Raw genomic sequence first — 18253 nt, 5'->3', positions numbered from 1 at the left:
AGCTGTATTTTGTAAACCCAATGAGAGGAAAAGACAAGTGAAAGAAGGAAATGATGAAATTTGCTTGTACCCAAGGTTGAGGTGTAATCATTAATTCATTTAGAATCCAGTTGAAATGTCCCTACCATGTCTACAAAAATCTTGTAAGGTAAATAAAATGGAAAAAAACTAGGGTATCCTGAACTGCCAGTGTCTAAGAAAGATCATAGTGATGGCCTAATGATCTCACAGAATGTACAGAGGCAATGGAAAGATTCATGTAATGTATTGTAAATTATGAAATTGATGATTATACAAATGAGTTTCAAAGGCTATACATAAACATGGTATTACTATTGAAGAAATATGGTCTCCCACAGACTTTATAGCATGAAAATCTAAAACAATATACAAGAAACCTAAGTAAAAATTGACATGATCAGGTCGAAACTATATGCACCATTGACAGGAAATTCACTCATGAAATGGGGAATGTTTCATCATCTTCCTCATCTATGTCCATAAACCTTAACTTAAGATCATCCCATCCATCTCCTTTATACTTAAAACTTGAATTCAGATAGCAATTCGTCTCCTGAAACAAGTTTAAGTGATCCACGAGCTTATGATATGCATTGCATCCACAGCACTGCAAACATTGGTTCCAAAAAAAATTATACATGACATGATATTCTCATTTTTTTCTATCACTACTTAATTACAGAAAATTTCCTGCATAGAAATTTGTCTCTGCACAGGATCCAAAAAAGCAAATGGTGGGTACTGTGTTTAGGACTTAAACCAATCCCCTTGTAAAAATGAGAGTGCCTAAAGATAAATTAAAATCATATTTATTTATTTAGGCCAAGACAGTGGAAAAAATCTTCTATCTTATAAGTAACTGGTATTGGAACCAGAACCAGTTTGGTTTGGAAAAATCAAATCAGAATGTAAGAATGAAAGTTGTAAGAATATTATTGAGATAGGATAAGGGGTTAACCAAAACAGAATGTTACCTGGACAAAAACAGTGCCATCAGTATAAGCATGAGGATTAATAGCCCGCGTAGTTCGCTGGCTACAGATGGTACAAGTAAAGGCGACAAGCATCCTTCGCCTCGGTGATTTTGTGAAGAGAGACCAAGGGAAAGTGGATATGTTCCCTATCCCGGATTCCTTATCAACTGGAACAGGGGGCCCTTCCATCCCTGAACCTGTAGTCCATCCCCTACCCACTGCAGCACTCAACACTAACCCCATAGCATCATCCTAAACCCACAAAATTCTCATCAAACTTCAATAATATTCATGACTAAAACAATAAAAGAACAAAACTTTTTCATCCATTGCATACAATACAATTGACCCTTTTGATATTTCATATATTTAGGTACAGAAACAAATTGAAGTTTGTATTTAGGTATAGGAATACCACAATTGAAATATTGAATATTTTCATAACCAACGGCAAAAAAATTTGTTTTTTATCCACTTGATAAAACATCATTTCTCCAACACTATCCCTGGTAGGTTTTACATAGTTTCATGAATTGAAGTTAAAAATTGAATTAGAGAAAATGAAGAAAAAAATGCATACTTTGGATAGAGGGGAAAGAGAGAGGTGGTTGGGATTAGTGATAATTGGAAGGAAGTTTTTGTTGTTATCATTGATCTCCATGGAATTGGATTGGAAATTTGAATCATGATCATCATCACCTGAAACAAACAATAAATCATAAATAAAATATTAGATATAGATAATAGAAAGAGAGGGAGAGGTGAATACTCACGTTTGGAAGGTAAACGAAAGTGGAGAATTTTGGGAGAAAGGTGTGTTTTTGGTGAGGTAGAAGGGAAAAGAGAGAGAGAAGAAGGAAGAGTTGCAGAGGAAAATGTGGCCAAGGTTTCCATTAATGAATACCAAAATGAGACAGAATCTTTGCTTGCTTTACAAAATATCCAAAAACCACAATAATTGTAGTAAATATGAGTGGGTTGGGCCAAACCAATTTTGTAGAACTTGAATCCATAATAGTCTCACCTTTCATAAATTTTAACTGATATCTATGTATTTTTAGTTTTTTTACACTGCATACATTTCTCTCTCTTACCTAATTAGCTAACTTATGAATAATGTAAATTACTAATAAGTTTAGACATTATCCAGACAAAAAATTATGTAGTTGTTTTGATTTAAACTCAAATACTCACACTTTTATTTGCTGAGTTACCAATTGAGTTGATTCTTGAAGAAGGTATAAGTACTCATCAAACTTGTCAAATGATTCTAAGCTAGGTAGTTTTTATATTTTAATTTCTCTTTGTCACAAGATTATGAACTTAGTTTTTGGATAAGATAATAGCAACACAATTATTGACAAACATCATTTTTATTCCCTATTTCATTCTTAACCCACATTCACCTTTTTTTGTTATCTTCTTATTTACATGTCCTCATTCTTATTTAACAAAAGAATTCATAAAATAGGAATCTGAAAATGGTGACTAATGTTGTTAATTAGCTTATAAAAACCCTGTGTCAAAAGCTAATTTCTGATGAGATAAAAATGATGGGGAGTGTCCAACTCCAATTGAGTCTTCCTTATCCTCAAGCATCATGGAAATGGAAGGAAAGCAAAATACAAATGATTATGCAAACTTGTGCACTCACCAAACAAGGTGAACGCTTCCTCACTAAACTCACCACCACTTCTTCCACTGATAGTTTGATACGAAAATTCGTGCAAGGCTCTCCCAAATCCATTGCTCTCACCACTCTTTCACACCTTCTATCCCCTTCTACCTCATACCCACAACTCTCATCACTCGCCGTTCCTGTAAGTCTACTCATTCTCTTCTTCTTTTCTTTTCTTTTGCAAAAGGGTCATTTTAGAGTTCACTGAATTCTTCAAATTTCGTAGCTTTATGCATGAATTAGCCAGCCACCTTGGTCTTTATGTGTTTTTTTGTGTGTAGCGCAAAAGGGTCTTTTTTGTAATTGAGTATACGCTAGAAATTTCGAAGCTTTATGCAAAAATCAGCAGAGCACCTTGATTTTTTTGTGTGTTTTTGTTTGTGTAGCTCAAAAGGGTTATCTTATAATTCAGTAAATTATTCAAATTTCGCAGCTTTATGTTAGAATCAACTAGCTACCTTGGTTTTTTTGTGGTGTTCTATGTGTAGTGCAAAAGGGTCATTTTATAATTGAGTGAATTCTTCAAATTTGCAGCTTTATGCTAGAATCAGTGAAGCACCTTGGTTCAATTGGAACCCCACCATTGTGGCAGACCTGGCTGCCCTGCTAGATACACAGGGTCAGCACGATCAAGCCGAAACGCTGGTTTCCGAGGCCACTTCAAGATTAGATTCTAACAAACGAGAACTTGCACTTTTTTACTGCAAATTAGTGGAGTCACACTCCAAGCGAAGTGCACAAATAGGGTTTGATGTTGCCTATTCTTACCTCAACCAGCTTCTTTGTACTTCATCCTCAGTTTACATTAAACGCAAGGCTTATGAGTACATGGTCAGTGGTCTGTGTTCAATGGATAGGCCTCGCGAGGCTGAGAATTTGGTTCAAGATTTGAGAGATAATGGAGGGCTTGAACCTTCAGCTTTTGAGTTGAAATCCATTGTGTATGGATACGGAAGATTGGGTTTGTTTCAAGACTTGCAGAGAGTTGTGAATCAAATGGAGAAAAGCGGATTTGTTATCGATACAGTTTGTTCCAATATGGTTCTTTCATCCTATGGCATTCATGGGGAGCACATGGAAATGGTATCCTGGCTTCAAAGGATGAGAAACTCCGGCATTCCCTTTTCGGTTAGAACTTACAATTCGGTTTCAAATTCTTGCCCTACAATCATGAGAAAGATGGTAGAGTTGAATGATTTACCGCTTTCAATTGAAGATTTGGATGCAAGCTTAGAAGGAGGGGAGGCTATGGTAGTTAAAGAGATGCTTGAATCTTGTGTGATTTTAGAGGAGGTAATGGTGTGGGGTTCTTTGGAGGTAAAATTGGATTTGCATGGATTTCATTTGGGTTCATCCTACTTAGTCATGTTACTATGGTTGGAGGAGATGCATAGAAGGTTGAATGACTCAACTTATGGAATTCCTGCAGAAATCACAGTGGTTTGTGGGGCAGGAAAGCATAGCAATATTAGAGGAGAATCACCAATCAAAGTGTTGGTTAAAGAGATGATGGTGAAAATGAAAAGTCCACTTAGGATTGATAGAAAGAATAATGGGTGCTTTGTTGCCAAAGGTAGAGCTGTAAAAAACTGGTTATGTGAATTGAAGTCATGTCAAAAATTATCCAAGTGGAATCCATGCAAGTCTGTTTGATAAATTTTTAACTCATTTTGGATGAATTTTTAGGGGCTGTTTTTCCATTTTGTCTCTAGTTTTCCACACACCCATTTTTTAAGAGATGAAGAGAGAGTTCAATAGTTTAATTTAAAAGATTATTATAATTTCTGTGCTAAATTAATAAGAGGGCATTTTTAATTTAAACTTACACAATTATTGCTCTATTTCAATTTTCATCTACAAATAGTTCATGCACTTTATATTAGATTGAATTTGGAGTTAAAAAATCCTGCATTTAAACTTATTAAATACATTAAACAAATCAATAACATTAAGAACAATGAGGTTTTTCAAGTACGTAGGACTGAACTTTGAAAGGGAATTACAATTGGTTTGAATAGGAACTAGAAGCTAAATACATTACAACAATCATACAATTCAAGGTTTCTTTTTTGTGAATAATATGTTCAATTCAAAAGGGGGTTATTTCAAAAGGTATTACTTTTAAAAGGACACTATGACAGGACAGGACAGAAACATAAAACTAAGTTAGATTTATATGCATTGGACTATATCATATGGAAGGATTAATGGCATTTTATGCATTCATCATTTACAAGGGAATACAACAGCCATATATACAACTCTCTATGGGTTGGATTTCTGTCAGTCATGTTGAAGTTCAATCTTTTGTATCACCAAGTTTTGCCTATTCAGGTCCAAATACATTCTATAGCAGCATCAAAAATCTACTTTGTACATTCTTTTGTGATAGACCCATAGTCAAAGGTTACCTTTGCCCCAAAAAAAGATCATCTTGATCAATTCCTTCCTCTGCTTGCCGGTTCAATCTCTAGATTACTTACATTCTGTACTATAGCCGCCACGAATTGAGGATGTGAAACTAGTGATGTCATACCTGACTGAATTGTTATGAGAAGATCTTATCGATTCATCGAAATCTTTAAAACCAAGGCATCCACCAGATGTACATCTTTCCAAGATTTTTGTGAGAGACTGCTTCAGCAATCAGTCTACGAGCTTGACCTTCTACAGCAAGAGGCAATGATGGTGCAGCTCCAACACCAACAACCACTCCTTGTAACCTTGCCTCAATATTACTAATAGCTCGCTGATCAAATCCATATTAATAATAATTATAAGCTCATAACAATTGTAACCAAAAAGATATTTAACAACTACTTTAGTTGCTCTATACTTTCGCAAGCTATAATAACCAAAGGATCTATTATCTACTCTTGAAGGGCTACAAAATAAGAAAAGGAACCTAAATTGCATTTTTTAAATATATATATTAATCTCAGCTTAACCCAAATGAAATAATGAACCAAAAGAGCAACTTAATAAAGATAGAACTCAAACACGTTAAACTAATAAAAGAAAAACTGAATAACAAACCTGTGCATGTGGATTCTGAACTTCTACTCCACTAGACTTGTGTGACTTTGTCCACTCGACAAGAGGATCGTGAATGAAAGTTTCGAGCACACTCATGAGAGTCTCCCTGTGTGTCCTCAGAACGGAAAGTGTAATTTCGCAAACCCTCAAGAAGATACCCTCATATCCGGTGATGCCTAAGCCATCGATCATGTTCTGTGGGTTACATAGCAGAATCCATAAGGACCAAGATGCCAGCATCTATAAATATGACCAACAAAAATATGACAAGATGCTGTCTTTTTTCCCAACTCTTAAAAGTACTGACGAAAAAGTGTTCCATATAGCACACTTCCAAAAAATGAAATGTACGATTTGCATTAGCTTGTCCTGCAAATCACTAGTGGTTCCTAAGAAAAAAGACAGCATCCAATTATGTCCATGAGAAATGAAAAATATCAATTTGGTCATCTAGAATCTCAAGTATTAGTCAAATTAGTTCCTTTCCGGATTAAGTTTAAAGACATCTTTGGTATCAAGGCCTACTTTGACCGTTATATGAAATTCTCAGGGACTAAATCATGATTTTTCATTTCCCAGGGATTAAATTGGGAGGGGGACTCTTTTCCACAGGAACAAATTGAGTATTTACATAAAAAAGAAGAAGCAGATGCTGAATTTGCAAAACACTTCCAATTATGTGCTTCTGGTACCTGTGTTAGCCTAAAAGGAACAAGCTCAGGCTTCTCCAACTGCAAGCCTTTGTCAAATAAGCAACTGAAATCAACATGAACACAATCACCACTGGTAGAATCAAAAAGAATGTTTTCACCGTGCCGATCACCCAGCCCCACAATGTGACCAACCATTGACCAAACTGCAGTTGTGTGAGCATAAGCAACGCGGGCCCTGAACCATGCAGCAGGCTCAGAAAATGTAGTCAAGAACCATTTGTGGAAAACGGGAGGAAACATTGGAAGGATTTTGTCCTTCAGCATCTCAACCTCTGGTATTTTACCTTGGCATTGATCATAAATTCGTTTAATTTGAGGATTTGTTTTCTGCCTATCAAACTTTCCACAGGTAATATAAATGTCTTGAAGAATTTGTCTAAGTCCACGAGTATGGGGCACCCACTCTACCATACCACAGTCCTCCGTTAGAGGAACAACAGCAAATGTGCGAATATATAGCTTCCTTCGACGACTTTCAGGATATTTGGATAGCAACCTGTTAATCATTGCATTAAACTCCATCATGCGGGCATCTTTGCGGAGATCATCCTTGGGTTTGCATAAAAATGGGTATTCGTGGCCATCACTGCCTAGTAGAATGACCTGAAATACAAAGGGATTCATTAAAAAGATGGTGCATAATACATATCCTAGCCTAGATTATCCAAATAATCTAGCAAGACAATGGATAATAGTAGCACCCAAATAAGTTCTACCAAAAATAACTCCATAGAACTATCCTGCATCTTAAAGAAATATCTACTAACAAGAAAAATTGATCATTCCATTAAGTATAGAAAGGTCAGGTGGGTGGAATTAGCACTGCAATCTTTGCAATGAATTTGTAAATACAACTATAAAAGGGCGCATAATTTTTTGGGAAATATTGTCGGCATCTTCTGGGTTTTAGCGTCAAGATCAATCACCAGAATGTAACCCCTCAAGAAACTGATGATCATTCTCTGAAAGTTGAGCAATTCGTTAGCCATGCATCATCCTAATCCATACAGCTATTATCTACAGCAACTCTCCCAAATCAGAAACCAACTGATGCTGGTGGCAGGCCACTACTCTCACTAAAGTCAAATTGGCCCACTCAGATTGTCAATTACCACAACAATAGTTTACTTGTTATACAGTATGCAAATATCAGAGATATATATATACACCCACATATCTATGGATGTATACATGACGAGATTGTTCCTTCCTATCATTATCTTAAAATCCATGCTATGTAATTAATTATTAGTTAATGTATTAAAATATGCAGTATATTTATTTGGTCTTAAGAGCTGTATTGCATAGAAAATTGAAATTGTGTAGAAACCGAACAGTATGCAAAATGAGGTGCATACTCAAGAACCAGAAAGAAATAAATATGAAGGCATATTTATGGGAGCAAATCAATTGCATACTTTCTTAGGTCGCTGTAGAGATGAAAGAATTTCAGCCTCGTCAGCAATGCCTAATATAGTAGGAAGATCTGTGGCAGAAAAGATATTACACATAGGTGAATCACCCGGATTTCCATCATATGTCGGCAGATTAACAGTAAGAGATTGCTGAATTGGCATAATAATTCCCAGGGGCATCATCCTCTTTAGAGCACTAAATTCAGTTGAGAGATTAATTGTCCTCGATCTTGACTGGCCAGCATGGAAGCATAATTTGATCAGATGGTCAATAAGGCTAGCAAATTGAACAAACAAGCTGTTCTCGTCACTGCGCGGGCTGAAACCTTTGCGTGCAGCTTGTATGATTTCAGCTGCTGCTTCCCGCCTTGAACGTACAGTGGATTTTGAAACTGCCGCCATAATCCATAGGCTCTGTTGTGGATACTGGCGGAGAACAGAGGTAATGATGAGCTTGACCACTCGAACAATTTCTTCGTTCTGGTGGCAAATTCTTGAAACCAATTGAGGAAGCACCGTCAACCAATGGTATGTTGGTAAATCCTTCAAACAGCCTCTTATAATACTCATTACCTACCAAGTACATAGAATAAATCAAATAGTACATATGCAAAAATCAGTAAAAAGAACTCACATGCAATTAAGACAGAAAACAGGAGAGAAAAGTTCTCTGCCCACCTTCACATGCACATTCTTTAAATCCTTGTTGGATGAACCACTTGTTTGATACATGCTACCAAAATCAAACCACAGGGTTAATAACCTTGGAAGTGCCTGAAATAGATTCTTGTGTCCCCTGTGAAGTCCTTTTGCATAGAATAACAGCACGTCGGGAACATAGGACCACCAACGCCTCTCACCATTCAAGTTTGAAGAGCCAGCAGCAGCAATTGCTGAAGAAACTGATCTAGGACCAAGCTCAAAATTCTCCTCCTGGCGTTTCCTGGCATCCCCAAGCAATTCATCACAATACTTAGCCACATAGAAGTACCCCTTCTCCCATTTTGGCTGCAGTTCCCTCACCCTAGTATAAAGACTTATTACTTCTTCCTTCTGTTTTTGCCCAGTGTAATGTGTCCACCTTGAGTACAGAAGAAGGGTCTTTGCAATATCTATGTTCTCGTTTAGAGATTGACTTTCACAGACAATAGGTGGGGGGTTAAGTGGTAAGAGGGAAAGGCTAGTAATAGATGTTATTGCAGCAGAGCCTAAAATTTCAACAGGCATGTTCAAGAGAGATTGTTGCAAGACAGAAATGGCACCATCAGACCGTCGTGTGCTCCAAAGAAGTTTCGCCTTTTCAATGTGGACATTAGGTGCACCAGACGCCTGGGCTTCCAAAATTGCTCTGTTGGCCGTTTCATAATGCCCAGCCGAGCGACATAGCTTTGAATACTGAAGCCAACAATTGCCAACTTGAGCGCCAAGACCACTTGCACCAAAAACCAGTCTCCTGAAAGCCAAGAGAGGCTCCCTAGCCCAAAGTGATGACTGTGTAAATCTGAGTCGATTGTCCCAGTTATCCACCAATTTAGCAAACCCTAAATCACCTACATGAAATGGTTTCTCTAAAAAGGAGTCATCACCCAGAAGAGAATGGAATTCCTCCAGCTCTCGTAGGAAGTGAAGTTTTACAACAAATGGGTAGGCACGCATGTAAGAGTCCATGCCTGCGGCAGCAAGGGGAGCAATTAGTGACTGCTTGGATAACGCTATCCTCTCTTCAACTGAGAACTGGTCCTTCTTCATCATTGCCTGGAGAATCTTTGCAACATCCAAGTCAAATGAAGCATTACTTTCAGAGCTGCTACAAACTAAACCTTCTTCTTCAGCTCCACTAAGGTACTCATCCATCAAATCCCACCTGCCAAGCCTCCAGGCTGCCTGCACACCTTGCATGCACCACTCTTTCTTGTACCTAGGAATCCTAGAAATTAAGCCATCAACATGAGTGACCATAGCCTGAAGGTGGCACATATTTAGTAAACATTTAAGGACATCAGAATGCCTTTGAACTGAAGTTGGCTCCATCTGCAGAGACTGTTCACAGAAAGTTAAAACATCAGCCCAGTTCCCAGCCTTTTTGTTTATCAATAGCTGATCCTGTAACCTCAATGATTTACTTAAACATGACAAACCAGACAGTCCATCTGGCTCATCTAAATAGATGTATATTTCCATAAGATGTGAAACATCTTCTTCCTCAAAGATGCCACTCCTCTCAGCAGCAGGGTTGAACGCACCTGACTTTCCCCTTACATAAGACTCAAAATACATCAAGGACCTTGCATATGCCTGACACCTAAAGGAAGCCCTAGCAAGAGTCACCTTTGGAACCGCAGATAGAAGCTCTGAAACATATTTACACTGTACAAGGAGCTGTTCCTGATCTGTCAAGGAATTTGAACTTTGATCTTTTGACTTTTGTTGCTTAGAAACCAATGACTGAGAAAGGGAAAGGGCAAGGTCTTGTTCAACATCATCCATCCATTGTCCAAGATTATCAAGAAGACTAAATACGGCTTGGATACAAACTTCACTTTGACCACCATTGAATCCATGAACTGAAGCACCACTGTTCTCTGATGCAGCTGCATCAAGAACAGATAGGATTTCTTCGGTTATGCTGTGACGTGCCTCCTGAGTACCATGACAAACAGCATTAAGAACTAAGTATGGAAGTAAATATGTTGCTGTTTGCATATCATGCCGCACAATTCCGCGACAAGCATTAAAGATGCTTGCACGAGATCCAGTAGCATGAACAGTCAGTTTTCTTATCCAAAAGAATATCCATCTTCTAAATGACATAGATGGGCAGTATATCGGGCCAGCAGATGTTGAATCGGATACTTTAGGAAGCTGAAATCTAGATGTTAAACATGGGGCTATTATCTCTTTCACATAATTAGAGAAACGATCCCATAATCTCTGACCCCTATTATTCATCCCATTAGTACTCTTAATCTTAGATACAACACCACAGCTATCATCCCCATCCTTTTGTGCCTGTGATGTATAAGTTGATGCATTCTCATCCAGTGATGCCTCACAGCCAGCAAATTTTAGAAGCTCCTGTATAGCCAAAGCAGCAGAATCTTGAATAAAAGTATCGGGTGCCGATCTAAACGCCCGAGCTAGATGTTTGTGGATCAGCTCAAATATAAGGTCATCATCAGAGCATTGAATTTTGAAACGTTGACATGAAAAACCTTTTACTTTAGCAGGGTCAACAGCACCAAGGGCTCCAAGACAATCAGCACAAACTAACTTCAATCGCTGCCCAACTCTGTTCCTTGATTCTTCTGCACATCCTCTGAATAATGATGTGATCAAAGAGCTTAAGACATCCAAATCTGAACCAGCTTCAGCAGTTATTAGAGCTGTAACATCCTTCCATTTAATCTTCAGAAGCTTGCGAAGCTCACACACTACCATGTATCGCACATTTAAGTTCTCGTGATTTAAACCATCAACTACATCTCGTAATTGATCCTTCAGAGTCATTGACCCACGTGCATCCTCAATTGCTTTGTTTACTTCCGCCAAAGCAAGTATGCTCGGCAATGGAGGGAACTCAGATATATGCTGTTTTAGGATAATCCGGTTGTTTAAAACAAGTTCTTCTAGAATTTTTACCACTTTGTCCAAATGTATTGAAGGATTTTTTATGTCTCTCTCCAAGAAGGGTAGAAGGGAAGCAAAAACTTGAGAAATTATATGCTTAATGCTAGATGGCGATACTTTAGCCAATTGCTTTATGAAAAAATGCAAGACAGAGAGACCTTCCTTTTGTAGTGGTTCTTTATCTATAGCATGCAGGAGAAGAACCATCAATTTTGGCACATAAGTATTCAGATGAGAACCCATCATTCTAACCAGCATCTCAATACGCTTCAACGCTTGTCTCTGAAGCACAAAATCATCAGCATGGAGCATCTTTTTGTTTATACCATTCAGAAGGCCAACAAAATGATTTCTCAAAAACCCTGCAAGGTCTTCCCCACCAGTTAGAACTTTAGCGATGCCTTTAATCATCTCAGGCACTCTGGCTAATCTGTTAAAAAATGGAAGAATAATAAGTAAAGGTCAAATAATAAAATCATGTGCTCTTAATTAGCATTGTTTTGTTTGATGTTTGAAGTACTAAACTACGAGTCTTTTCTTCTTCTTTTGATTGAAGACTATACTAGTCGGACTAAGACTTGGTTGTTGTTGTTGATCGAAGACTATAGAAGTATCATAAAAGAAATAAATGTGTAGGACTTAATACAGCTGCTAGTCGATTGCCACAATCTACCAAACCAGGTTCTGCTAGTCAATGACAAGAGCGAAAAAATACAACAAAAATGGTCTCTCCCACACCCCTTTGGGTTTGGAAGGTATAGAGAAGAGAGCGATATGAGTGGTGATGTGATGGAAAAGGAAGGGAGATAAAAAAGAAAGAGAAGGTGTACAAGGTGGTATATGAGAAAAGGTTATAAGGATATAAGAGCCATAAATACAAACAAGTAATGTAAATATATAACCCTTAATATAGCTAAGTTCGAGGTAACAACAACAGAGTTTCCAAGATGAATGTAGATAATACAACTATCCAGTTATCCTGGTTTGGATGTTTCTGAACAGAGTAATTAACGAATTCCACCCAGGATCCAAATTAACATAAAGTTCCAGAAATCAAATTACCTTCTACTTATCTCATCTGAATCACCAACGTCTGTGAAGCAAACAAGTTCATCTAGAAGAGCCGGCAATGCAACCGAAAATATTTCCTGCTTGTTAGAACCAGTCTGTTCATGGTAAAACTGCACGGCAGAAAGTAACATTTGGTCATCTGCTTGATGAAGAGCAAAAGCAAGTACTTTTGGCATCCAATCAACTATCAGAGACCCCATATCTGTATTCAAACACTTGGCCAACTCATATAAGGTGTCAAGTGTTTGAGAACTATCCTGCTGAGACACCACAAGCTTTGGGAGAACAAAAGGAACCATTTTCTTGACAAGCTCTTCAGTCTCAACACCAAAAACAGCTTCCGCAAACTCCCTCACTAGGACTGGGCGGCTGGCGAGTCTCTCAGAGAGATAGTCATACAGTTCAATAAGAATATGAACATCTTTAGCAAGAATTAGCTCAAGTCCTCCTTTCAGATGCGAACAGCAAGATTTCTGTATTAACCTTGATGCATTCATTCTTACAGTCACATGTACACTGTCAAGCTGATCAACTAACAATATAAGAGAAGACAGGAACAATTTACTATCTATATCAACAGCAACCATTATTTCTGCAGTACATTCCAGTAGTGTCTCTAATATTTGTGGACTTTCAGCCACTGCCACAGCATATTTAATTGCATCCAAGAACTTTTGTTCTTTACTTTTGTCAGTGCCTCCAGAAAAAATTAGGCTCAAAATATGATTATCAACAAAGGAACTGATCTGACTGCAAAATGCTTCTCTCAATTCCTTGCTTCTGCTAATCAGAAAAAATTCTAGACATTTTATCCACTCAAATCTCGTTTTGAGCAGAATATCAGGAGTTGCATGTGCAAGAATCCGATGAATAACTCTCACACAGGAAATCTGGACATCTTCTGATGACTCATCAAAAAGAAGTGCAAAAAATAAAGTCTGTAGTTGGATGAAATTACAGTCCAAACTAAGATCTGCATCTGCTCCATGCATATCAGGCCGATGAGTGATTCGAGGATGTTCCTTATCATGATTGTATATAACTTTTTGGTCACATTTAGAACAGTTGAAACCTTGAAGTAATTGATCTATCGTCCAACATGTTTTTCCACTGTTCATGTTTAGAAATAATTTGCATTCATTTACATGTAAACCTGCTCCAGATCTTCTCCATCCATAAAGGCATGACAATAGGCCAAGAGATATGGGAACAAATTTTTTAACCTTCTCATCATCTCTCTTTAAGTACCTGTGCATATTCCAAAAAGTAAACAACAACAAAACTTGCATCCATTTTATTCAAGATATACAACATTGATTGATGCACCTACATGTAATGAGCAAATTTACAAACAAAAAGCATGATTGCAAAAAAAACTGCTCAGAACGCCGAACAAAATCGTGAATATTAATAATAATGAAAAGTAAAAAGTTCCACATATGTGATATTTTTCAAAACATCTACAAATGTAAAAAAGGCAGCTCAGTGCTAGGGAGGGTAGATGTACACAGTCTTACAGTCGCAAGTGAATATGTTGTTTGCTTTAAAAACGGAAAGTCTATCCTGGCATGAAAACAACAGTACAGATGAAAGAATATTATTCAAGTAAAAAAATATTGATGAAACAGCTCCTGAAATTAGTAAATAAAACCATAGGTCAACATTCAAACTAAGCAAATAACAAGTACAACCAAACATATTATTCAAATCATGTATGTGAAGACAACTACACTGATACTGTTTACTTACTCCAGTGTTTTAAAGATAGGTGATACATCGTGAGCAGACCACAAAAGCATCACTGGCATAGAAATGACAGCTTCAATTCTGACTTCTTCAGCTTCATCATAAAGACCCAAATCCAAAACTTCAAGAACAATTTCATTGTTCAAGCATCGGCCTAGCTTAGATGCTACTTGAAGAGAAAGGCATTTTGTTTTCCATTGACAGCAGTTATCAGCAGCAAGAAGCATATGAGTCCAGGGAAGTTTAAGCACTACATGTGTAAGATCTGCACAGTTATTTTGATATTGTAATAGGTTGTTCTCTATGAAAGAGGCACCTGATTGAACGGACACAAGTGACATAAGTCATGAGCACAAGGTAACGGATACAACAAAATGACGCATAAGTAAATTACAGTATATATCGATAAAATATCACAGTATTTGATTGCTTGTCATCATTCCTAACTCATACAAACCTAATGCTGAACTCTATCACTGAATATATAGAATATGGGAAGGAGAGGATTGTACAAGAAACCTAGAATGCCACAAGCAAGATGATATTGTAGAATTAAAGAAAATTTGAACAAATCCATAATTGGTGATGATAGACTTAGCCATGCCATTTAATTAATAAGGCTCTCAATTCTTACATACACATTGGACAAGAAACCTAGAACACCATGTGTGCTATAATATTTAAAACAATAACATTCCCAAACCATGGGATGCTGTTTTTTTATCAAAAACTTTACCTGCCAAAATTTAAAGAATCCAGTTTCCAGCATTAAGAGAATGGCAATGGTCCTTATAATTTGTTTGTTATAAGAAGAAAAATCAGAGGCAATTTAGTGTATCCACCGAGAAAGAAGTATATTTTTTTAATATTAAAAAAGTAGAATTCAATCGACAGTGTTAATTAGGGTTAGGCCAAAGCTTACCTTGTGATAGCAATACACTGTGAAGTCCTTCCAGGTAGGTGGAGATATCAACCGTGATCGAATTTCCTTGTTTTGCCTATAATGACAGGCAAGTTACTTTAATAGAAGAAAAAATATATAACAGGTATTTGCAACTGCAACCTACCTACCTGCTCAACTATCCAGGGAAGCCATGCAAGCATCTGCTGGAAAATTTTGAGTGACAGATGTGTCTCTGGATAACTAGAGAAGGCAATGCATAGCTTGCTAAGTGCAGACAATCCAATAGCTGGTTTCAAAGAACTATGTGTGACAGTAGGAGCATTTAATGATTGAACAGATGCAAGAAGAGATTTATTCATATGGTTAGCATAATCTTGCACCAATTGGAGAGTGACAAAATGAGTATATTTGCATTCCACCTCAACACTGGCATCTGCAACAATAATTTCTTCATTTATTTTTTGTCGTTTGATCTTTAAATTATCCATATCCTGGATGGGTCTCTTTTGGCCAAGCGTCCTTTCAATTAACTTATCTTCAGATGACATGGTCGACGTCTTGTTTTTGTGGACTCCCCCAACAAGATTCGGACCAAGAGTAGATAGAGCTACTTGAAAGCAGTCTATTAGGGCAGGCAATAATGGTTCTGGATGATAGAGTACAGAAATGAGATATTCTGGCTTCCAGATATGAGGGGGGCAAACTTGAGCAATCCTAGCATAGGCACTGAATAGTGCAACCTGAAAACGGCTACTGTTAGATTCTCTTGAAAAATTCACAGCCTCTATCCACTTCCAGGAGGGACTAGCTAAGCTCCCAAGTTAACTAAGCGTTTCTAAGGAAATTCAAGTATTAATATAAACCTTAAGTTCCTGGCTTTTGGTTCTCCACGTTGATTGGAGGAATACACTGACTAAATCAGCAGCTGTTAACTTGACAACATCTTCTGTACAGCTAGAGTAAAGGAAATTGAGGCAAATACCCATTGATGAATCATATGCCATGTTTCTGCAGGTAGCTTCATGTTAATGTTACAAACAAAATAAATGAATTTTTTTTATTTAGTTTGTATTTTACAGTAAAAGAATTATGCTCAAGGTGCTCTAGACTTAAATATAAAGCATAAAAAACAATTTAATTGAAATTAGAGGCAGACTTGTATAAAAAGAAAGCATTGGCCTGGTGCTATACATAGTTTAAAGAACAATCCTATGAAAACAAGATAAAAAGAGAGATCATAGTTTGCAAACCTGAAGACATGAAACCCTTCATTGTCCACATTCAAGATAGTAGATATTGTTAAGATTAAATTGTGATAAGGAATGATATCATAGTTTGTCACCGTTCCGAGAATGTATACAAAGTCAAAGCATGCCTTACAGAAAGAGATAAATTGTCAGACAATTTGTATCATAGTGAAAGTTCAGCTATAGTTTAAGTAAAAAGTGAAGGAAATCATGAATTCCATTTGTTCACCAACCATTACGTACCATTTGCAAATCAGCATCACCATAGCATAAAAGAGAACATGCAGCATGAACAAACGATGCATCGATCAACCCTTTGACACTAAGTGTCCCTTCCGTTATACATTTACTAATAAGCCTTAAAATCCAAGTAGCGAAAGGTTGCCATCGGCTTTCGCCAGTAAGATCAAGCAATAAACCACATCCATCCACAGGTTTATTAGCCAACGGAATATCTTCCACCCCAGAGAATAACCGACAAAAACACTTCAATGTCAACCTAGAGGATCCATTCACACCCGCATTGTGTAAAGGCAATGAAGCCACATGTAAAATATCTGTAAAGAGGAAGTAAAAAAATACTTAGATAGCACTTCATATACTTGTCACAACAAAACAGAAGAAAATGTCTGAGTCCTTCTATATTATAACCATTAACACAGATACTAATACTAGTATTTGAAATAAAACAGCGGCTGAGTGCACGAGGCTCTCACATACTGGTCACCTGAGAAGGCATCGTACACAATCTTACTCTCTAAAGCGGCGAGGGTTAAAGTTAGAGGTCATGTTAGTAAAATTGGCAGTAAGCAGTGATATAAAGATGTAAGTAATAGTAATATTGTTAAAAAAAAGAATCTCCTTTGCGACAAAAAATATGACATGTGTCATATTTAATCATTTTCTATAACAATATTTATAAAACTAAACAAAATATTACATGTATGATAAATTAGCTACATACTTTATTCTCTAAAAAACGGTTACGAGAAATGGAATAAAATACCTTGAATGAGTAACATGGAATCGAGGAAGAAGTGAATGTAAGAATCTCGAGAGAGGGATCGAAGCAAAGACAGAAGAGAAGAGAGTGTTTGAAAGAAAAGAGCGTGATGAGAACGAAAAGGAGGAGTAAGAAAGAAAGGGAAAATGTGAGCAATGATTGGTAGAATAGAAGAAGAAGAAGAAGAAGAAGAAGAAGAAGAAGAAGAAGCGGTGGAGTGGTAGAAAACACGAGGGAAGTTGGTGGCGGTGTGAGAAATAAGTTTCAGTACGGCGATTACTTCTCTCTCGTTGGCGGAGGAAGGGTGGATATAGGTGTGGAGGAGGTTCGGGAGGACGGTTTGGAACCGAACCGCCAAAGCGACGTCGTCTGGAGTGTTGAGAGTAGAAGATGATGATGATGATGTTGTTGATGATGCTATGCGTTCTTTGAGATCGTGAACTAAACTTGATAACTTTGCTTTTGCATCCTTTTCCATTCTTCTTCTTCTTCTTCTTCTTTACTCTTTCCCTCTTTCCTTCAATTTCAGTAGCTGTTATGATTTATGAAAAGTGTGTGTATGTCTTAAAATATGTATATTTATATTTTGTAAGATGGGTCCTTGTATTTTGTATTTATTTGCATAACAGTTCGGTTATTTCAAATGACAAATAAGTTATTTGCAGAAATACTTTGTTAAGGACTTTACAGCAAGTTCCATTTTCATATATGCAAAACCTGTTTTTTTGGTTATCCTATCTTTAATTACAATTAACGGTCCATATTATTGGAGGGATATTTCAAATACTTCGTCAGTCCCAAAAATTGTAACTAGTTGC

At 37.1% G+C, this 18253-nt stretch overlaps 3 protein-coding genes across 5 annotated transcripts; 1 reads left to right on the top strand and 2 right to left on the bottom strand.

Moving 5' to 3' along the window:
- LOC109346551 lies at positions 239-1943 on the bottom strand. Of its 2 annotated transcripts, none has more exons than XM_019586166.1 (4): positions 1765-1943; positions 1576-1693; positions 996-1247; positions 239-628 (listed from the first exon to the last, which is right to left on the bottom strand). In XM_019586166.1, the coding sequence occupies exons 1-4, from the start codon at positions 1887-1889 to the stop codon at positions 458-460; spliced, it is 666 nt and encodes a 221-aa protein (XP_019441711.1). In that variant the 5' UTR covers positions 1890-1943; the 3' UTR covers positions 239-457. The 2 variants fall into 2 exon arrangements, with proteins under 2 accessions (XP_019441711.1, XP_019441712.1); XM_019586167.1 differs by having other exon boundaries at positions 1576-1694; positions 1769-1942.
- Positions 2514-4341, top strand: LOC109346550 (pentatricopeptide repeat-containing protein At2g17033). The gene is made up of 2 exons (XM_019586164.1): positions 2514-2815; positions 3208-4341. Exons 1-2 carry the CDS (start codon positions 2546-2548, stop codon positions 4324-4326), a joined length of 1389 nt encoding a protein of 462 aa, XP_019441709.1. The 5' UTR covers positions 2514-2545; the 3' UTR covers positions 4327-4341.
- LOC109346549 (serine/threonine-protein kinase ATR) lies at positions 4834-17964 on the bottom strand. 2 transcript variants are annotated; one of them, XM_019586163.1, is made up of 14 exons: positions 17439-17964; positions 16676-16989; positions 16436-16560; positions 16049-16193; positions 15353-15925; positions 15204-15279; positions 14285-14597; positions 12527-13783; positions 8516-11894; positions 7841-8410; positions 6402-7025; positions 5710-5904; positions 5247-5422; positions 4834-5159 (listed from the first exon to the last, which is right to left on the bottom strand). In XM_019586163.1, the coding sequence occupies exons 1-13, from the start codon at positions 17911-17913 to the stop codon at positions 5255-5257; spliced, it is 8214 nt and encodes a 2737-aa protein (XP_019441708.1). In that variant the 5' UTR covers positions 17914-17964; the 3' UTR covers positions 4834-5159; positions 5247-5254. The 2 variants fall into 2 exon arrangements, with proteins under 2 accessions (XP_019441708.1, XP_019441707.1); XM_019586162.1 differs by having other exon boundaries at positions 4834-5422.

The sequence above is a fragment of the Lupinus angustifolius genome, chromosome LG04 (genome assembly GCF_001865875.1).
Source record: "Lupinus angustifolius cultivar Tanjil chromosome LG04, LupAngTanjil_v1.0, whole genome shotgun sequence".
Lineage (NCBI taxonomy): Eukaryota > Viridiplantae > Streptophyta > Magnoliopsida > Fabales > Fabaceae > Lupinus > Lupinus angustifolius.
Note: the sequence above shows the minus strand (reverse complement) of the source record. Positions and strands in the feature narration are given on the sequence as shown.

Bases quoted from the DNA above. Each gene is read 5' to 3' on its own strand.
- LOC109346550 (XM_019586164.1), top strand. From the start codon at position 2,546: ATGATGGGGAGTGTCCAACTCCAATTGAGTCTTCCTTATCCTCAAGCA. The intron at 2,816-3,207 runs GTAAGTCTACTC...TCAAATTTGCAG, and splicing joins TCTCATCACTCGCCGTTCCT to CTTTATGCTAGAATCAGTGA.
- LOC109346549 (XM_019586162.1), bottom strand. From the start codon at position 17,913: ATGGAAAAGGATGCAAAAGCAAAGTTATCAAGTTTAGTTCACGATCTC. The intron at 15,926-16,048 runs GTTTATATTAAT...AGCCGTTTTCAG, and splicing joins CCAAAAGCCAGGAACTTAAG to GTTGCACTATTCAGTGCCTA. The intron at 7,026-7,840 runs GTATGCAATTGA...TTTGTATTTCAG, and splicing joins CTCTACAGCGACCTAAGAAA to GTCATTCTACTAGGCAGTGA.
- LOC109346551 (XM_019586166.1), bottom strand. From the start codon at position 1,889: ATGGAAACCTTGGCCACATTTTCCTCTGCAACTCTTCCTTCTTCTCTC. The intron at 1,694-1,764 runs GTATTCACCTCT...GTTTGTTTCAGG, and splicing joins CGTTTACCTTCCAAACGTGA to TGATGATGATCATGATTCAA. The intron at 629-995 runs GTAACATTCTGT...CAATGTTTGCAG, and splicing joins ATGGCACTGTTTTTGTCCAG to TGCTGTGGATGCAATGCATA.